This window comes from Bactrocera tryoni, chromosome 2, assembly GCF_016617805.1.
Source record: "Bactrocera tryoni isolate S06 chromosome 2, CSIRO_BtryS06_freeze2, whole genome shotgun sequence".
Taxonomy (NCBI): domain Eukaryota; kingdom Metazoa; phylum Arthropoda; class Insecta; order Diptera; family Tephritidae; genus Bactrocera; species Bactrocera tryoni.
In genome coordinates, this window is record NC_052500.1 from 48,550,314 (window position 1) to 48,557,074 (window position 6,761).

The following is a 6,761-nucleotide window of genomic DNA, read 5'->3' on the forward strand; positions in this document are numbered from 1 at the left end:
GCCAATGTAAACCAAAGATTGTAGCATAACATTTCTGAGTACAATTATTTCATCCGTAACTGCTGTAATCGTAATAATTTTTAATGACTGTATTGATGGCATCGCCGTCCTTGAAGAAATCGTGGCAATTACAATTAGATTCCTGACTGTTGGAGATCATAGGCTTGAGCTTAGAATTAATATTTGTGCCTCAGATAATAGAAGCTAAATTCAAATGAAGATCAACACCATTAATGACGCCAGGCAAGCAATTTAGCTATAGAATTCAGAATTGAAGACGTTTCTTGCCCACCGAAGAAGAAGAACACATTCAAATTTGGCTATACAAAACGTCATTTTATTTTGTCAGATATGTTATTATATGTTAAAATTATTTTAATATAAAAATTGTTGTAATATTGTCATAACTCATAGGATATTAAAAATGTCATCATCGTTCTTGAAAATAGTTTAAGCAGCACGTGGGACAACGCGGTTATCGTGACGTACTACCACATCTACGATGCTCATGTTTGGAGTGAGGAAGTTTACGAGACGGTCAGCACCAGCACGAGAGAGGCGATCGAATGGATATCCCATAGGGCGACGATCAGGGTATAAACGATCCCGTACGCCACAGTATGAAGCGGCATCACTGCAAGAGCCCACCAGTTGTTGTTCGACCTGTGACAATTAATTTATTTTAATTTAAGTTATACTTTCTTTCATATAAATTATTGTACGCTCACCCTATCCTGGTCGTAGTTGGATACCATAACAAATAGCTCACACTCCAAACCTTCGGGCAAACCTTTAGGAATGAGCATGTGATTGGGCCAACCGCAGCCGCAGAAGTTGAATTCGAGCTCATCGGCACTACCGGCAGCTGGCCGATTTAGATCCAAATTACGGAAAGTGCGTTCGAAGGGTATGGTGACACTGGACTCGGTGGAGCGACGCCGAATGGTATTTTGACCAGGGTTTACTGTTGGTTCAATAAGATTTATGAAATCCTACTATCTAATCATAAACAACTCAAGACTCACATGCCACAATGAATTTGTCCAATTCAATCATAAGTAAACGTTGATCCTTGAAGAGCATGCCTTGTCTACGCTCATCTGTCTTGGGACCCAGGAAGATGCGCACTGTACCGAAACGTTGGGCACCGCTATCATTGTTGACATTAATGGTGTAGGTGAATGGCGTGTGTTGGAGATGCGTAAAACGAGCGAACACATTGCCGCGTGGCACAAAGTCCATGCCGCGCGAGAGATCAACATCAGATTGCTGCCAGAAGGTTTGCAACACATTTGCTTGTCCACCTTCGGGACTTACTTGTATACCAGTTACAGTAACACCATCATAGTCGAGTTCTGGTAGTGTATATGGGGGTAAACGGACCTTATGTTCCTGGAAGATATCATCGATATATGCATGCCATCTGTAGAAGACCGGATCACGCATAGCAGTGGCTGAATCACCCATAACGCCAAAGGATTCCAAATGACGATGATCGGGATCGTGCGAATAGGAAATGAACACATGACCCATATTATGGAAGTCACCATACAAGCTACGATTTGGTGAAATAATCGATGATTCCATAATGTTGCCCAAAATATCGATACCGCCAGCATTATCCAATGGCACACGGTTACCACTTTCCTGCAATTGCATTCAATTACAATGTATAGCGAGGAATCTTTAAACCACTAATTGTGTATACTTACATCGGTGGCAAATCCTTGAGATATAGCTTCGAAGATGCGATCCCTCCAGCGCTCCATGTCACTTACATCCAAATTAATTTGATCCAACTCTCGGTTGAGATCCGACAATTTCGTATCCTCAAAACGTGGTGGCCATGCGCGGCTCGACACTAACGAATCCATTTTAGGGAAGTAGCCTTCAGCAATGGGCTCACGCAAATTGTTGAACCGTACAACACGTGCCAGATTATTACTGAAGCGCTCCAAATTGTAACGGGCAACCACTTGTTGATGCATGTAGTAGAAGAGTTCACCACGACGATCCTTATTCACAACAGCACGATCACCAGCCTCAAATGGGTACACCAAATGCCAATGCCAATGATGAAGATTGATGCCGAGATCTTCGCGGAAATACCACAGCCGATGCTCAGGTTCCAAATCAGAGGCGGTGTAATCGCGTGGTATGGTGATTGGCATACGCGAACCATCAGGTACAACAGTGGCCTCCTCGCGCACTTGACGGAATACACGAGAATCGACAAATTTGTCAGGGAAGTTCTGCGCGAAAGACGGCAAATCCAGCCCCTTGGTGTCTGGACGATGTAGCAGCGCCACAGACAGTGCATAATTGAACAAGTATGGATTCACACGGTCGCGTGCAAACACAGCTACACTCTGCAGATCGTCTATGGAGCGCACACCCATGAATATGTCAATCAAACGACCCGCAATGCGACGATGAGCCGGAATAAAGAGCGAAAATTGTGCATCACGTGCCAGTGACATAGGTACACGTAGATCCGGTATGGAAATTTCTCTAACCGGAATGCGTTGCTCGGCCATTTCACCGAAACGACTCTGCACCTCAGTGCTGATTGGACGATAGCGATCCGTAAGGAAATTATCAGGCACATCGAACACCGCTTTTCCCTTTTCCATAAAAATGGGTTCGGTGGGACGATCGAAGAGCAGCAATAGATTGTTCTTGTCAGCCATTTTAAATTGCTATTTAGGCAGTTCCTTTTGGAATTCAAGTAGAAAGTTATAGTTTTTAGATTGCACTAAGCGTACACGACTGTAGTTCAGTGCGTAACTGATGATTTGGGGTACGAATCGAGCTCTTTTATACTAGTCGAACATTTAGTTTTTGACATATTTGCACACAGTGCGTATATAGATCACAAAACTACTTATCAGTGCCCAAATTCATTGCGGTTTCGTTATCATACAGCGTTGTTTTGACAGCCTAGGACTGCGGTGACCGTTCCATAATTTCATTAGTTGTCTTAATGAGATCCCATAAACTATTAAGGTACTATATTCGTATGCCCTTCAAAATAGAAATTTCATATTTGCAAAGAGTGGGAAATAGTACAAATTTAGCAATCAGAAACATTGCTACATATGTACATGGGAATAAACATTAGTAAATGAAGTTGCGGTTCTATACAAAGCAGAGTATACTGTCTAGTGTTGTACTGATAAGAGTATAAAGTAAGAAAAGTACCATGCTATCCAAATTATTTTAGTTTTACATTTTATTTTTTATATATTCTGAAAACAAAAAAATATTAATTTTTATTGTCGCCCCCCTCCTTATCTGCGAAGAACTCAGACATCCACTTTTCACAAGCCTCTTTTGTGTTCAACTTTACACCTACAAGGGCGTTCGACATGGACAGGAACAGATGGCAATCACTTGGCGCTATGTGCGGGCTATAGCGTGGATGCGATAAAACCTCCCATCCGAGCTCCCGTAGCTTCTGAAGAGTCAGCAACGAAGTGTGTGGTCTGGCGTTGTCCTGGTGGAACACTACACCCTTCCTGTTGGCCAATTCTGGACGATCGCCTGCTTCAAATGGTCCAGTTATTCGCAGTAGATGGTAAACTTAAGCGTCTAGCCTTATGGGAGCAGCTCATAGTGAATGATTCCCTTCCAATCTCACTAAACACACAGCAAAATCTTCATGGCCGTCAATCCCGGCTAGGCCACTGTTTCTGCAGATGGTTTAAAATGGTTTGGTGACTAATCTCATCTTCTGGGCGATGTCACGAGATGCCAGGTCTAACTCGGTGTTTTCCATGATTTGATCGGTATTCGTCTCCACAGGTCTTCCGCCGGCTGGCTTATCTATGGTGTCGTTTTCACCTGCTCTGAGTCGTCGAAACCATTCGTCCGCAGGAAGTGATAGAGTACCATCCCTCTAAACACCATTAAACTCACGGAACGTTTCTCTAGCGGATTTGCCTTTAACGAAGGAAAACTTTAAAATAGCGCTAATTTCGGGGTTAGTGAACTCCATGTTTACACGTTATGTCAAGGAAAGATGTATAGTATTTACAGATACGAGGTCTGTAGCGCTTTATACATAGCCGCGAATTTGAAAGTACAAAATAGCGAATAATATAATTACTTTCTAAAGGGCAAGTCTAGGACATGATACCTTTTTAGTCGATGGGTTTCTTGAGAGAGATACTGGATACTGTTATTACTAAGTTTATGGTTTAGATAATTGCCGGATAGTCTATTTACTTCCTCTTTTATGTAACGAATTTGTAAATCGTAATGTATAATTTCATATCATCAATAATGTTTGGTGTCTTTGACGAGTAGTGTTGTAAAAATTCAATATTTGATTTGGAAGCCGAAGCCCACAGTTGAATACCATATATCCACACTGGTTTCAAGATCATTTTGTATAACTTAATTTTATTCTCAAGATTGAGTTCAGACTTCGTGCCAAGGAGACAATACATTTTGTTTGTCTTAGTCTTAACTTGCTGCTTCTTAGCTTTGATATGGTCTTTCCACGGAAGTCGTCGATCAAGAGAGCGAAAGCGGCAAATGCGTCTCTTCAGCTCTCGGTATCTATCTCATATCGCACGTATTGTGGTCCATTGTAACGTTGCGAGGTAGGCAGTCTGTTTTCTCTCCACTGTGACACGGACACTCATCGTATCAGCTGTTTTTTGCTACACAGAGGCGGGTGCGTACCTTCGCTGCAACAAGATAGTAGTCTGAGTCAATGCAAGGATTTTGTTCTTTAGATCTTCCAATAACACCATACAATAGTACAATAGCTTCTATTGATGGTTTATCACACAATAGATGGCCTAAAATAACGCTCTGTTATCGTTAACATGCATTACGGGTTAAACATATAAAAAACTAGAACAAAACGGGATAACAAAGGAATAATTTACATATTTCTAACTGACATACTATAATCAAAAACTTTTGTTACATTGACGATCTACCTAGCAAGCAAGCTGTGAGTGATGAGCACACCTTCAAACATTTTCAAAAAACCATGCTTTTCACAATATTATAACCCAAAAAGATCGTTAGATAATAAGTTCGGTTGTACGGTAAATTTTTGCCTAAATTTGTCTACAAAAAAGGTTTCAAAAGAGGACACAATTAAACGACATGGGAAATTAGCATATCGCGAAATGATGTTATAGAAAGCCTATAGCGCATTGACCTCCATCAAAAACATGAGCAAAAATGCTTTCACAACCATGTCCAACCTTTGGTGACTTTTAGCCACTCTGATCTCAACAACTCTTCAGCTGCCCCAAATCACAACGTTCAAGCGAAAATGGTTAAAATAACAAGGCATTGAGGTGGTTGCCAAAGCTCCTACAAACATAAATCTACACATTTCAGCTGTCCGTCAGCCACAGCAACAACAACAAATGCCCCTCAACGGAAGCGACCGAGCAAATGTCTGACAAAACCGTACAACGATCGCGAATTCCAAGATCTCCAGCAAAGAAAAATTTGCGTATAATTTTGAAGCGGCTGCAAGAGGGTGAAACGAAGTGAAATAGGCGTTGCCGAAATACATAAATGGCAAATGTACACACTCAAAAGACTTGAGAATTCTGCGGACCGCAATAATGGCCGACGGAGGGCAACACCTCGTTCGAGCAAAAAACTAGAAAATAAGCGACCAAAAAAAATGCATTTACATAAACCACACATAAACCGTCAGCCAAGCATAACACCCAGAGCGACAGAGGTGGACATGGCGGCTAGTCTAGCTGCTGCTGCGGCGTTGAAAATTTCAGCGCTCAAATGTTTTATTCGGAGATATCCATGTCAGATAATGTAAACCTAATTTTATTTACTGTTGCTCAGTTACTATTCACTTGTTATTGTTGGTGCCATTTTTGTTTCTGTTGTTGTTGTTGTTTTTCTTTGTTTCTCAGTTCAGTTTGATGCTTTTAGTTTTGGTGAAATCGCCGCAACAAGTGTAATTAACTGCGGCCAACAACACCGGCTTCAGTGGCACCAATGGGGCCACCGCCATTTCACAATTGTTCGCCTTCAGGCGGTTATTTGGCTTGTGTGTTGGTCGTTTGCAGCATCGGTGGCACCGCGCATACATAAGCAAAGCGCACACACGCGCGCTTCAAAGCAACCAAGCTGCAACAACAACTACCAGGTGCGTTGAAAGCAAACGTATTTGTTTATGGCGCTGTGGTTGCTGGAAGCTGGTGTATTTGCTGCCGTCGTCATGTATTTTAATTTGCCAACTAATGGGATACAACAGTTGATCGCCATTTTTCGTGGAATTCAGCGCCGAAAATGCACAGCCAACAACAAAAAACTATACCACATATACTACTGCCGGAAAGTACCAGCCACGACACGGCAAAGTTCAGATGCTGTAGCAAAAGCTGTGCCAGTGGCAGCGATCATAAAATATAACGTAAAGTGAAGAAGCAGTTAGACTCGTAAAATTGTAAGACATTCGTTTGCTATTTGCTGTCTTTCTTGAAATTTTTCTTTCTTTTTTATTCATAAGTATCATATAATGCGCAAAGTTTTTCAACTCTCATGTTAAATGTTTTTAGATGTCCTACATGTAGATATAGGTATTTAAATATAGTTTTATGAACATTCAAAATTATTATACAATCAATTATTGTTGTCGTTCATAAATTTAAGAACTTACTAAATAAACACATAGATAAACAGGATGATGTTCATATAGCCTCGAATGAACCTACTTCAATGGGCCTATTTCGCTTCACTTTAGGCTAGCAAGCTTTTGCAAT

General features: G+C 41.3%; 1 protein-coding gene across 1 annotated transcript; it reads right to left on the reverse strand.

Moving 5' to 3' along the window:
- Positions 1–450: 450 nt before the first annotated feature.
- Positions 451–2,690, reverse strand: LOC120768179 (phenoloxidase 2-like). The gene is made up of 4 exons (XM_040094745.1): positions 1,713–2,690; positions 1,026–1,647; positions 729–964; positions 451–663 (listed from the first exon to the last, which is right to left on the reverse strand). The coding sequence occupies exons 1-4, from the start codon at positions 2,688–2,690 to the stop codon at positions 451–453; spliced, it is 2,049 nt and encodes a 682-aa protein (XP_039950679.1).
- Positions 2,691–6,761: the final 4,071 nt, after the last annotated feature.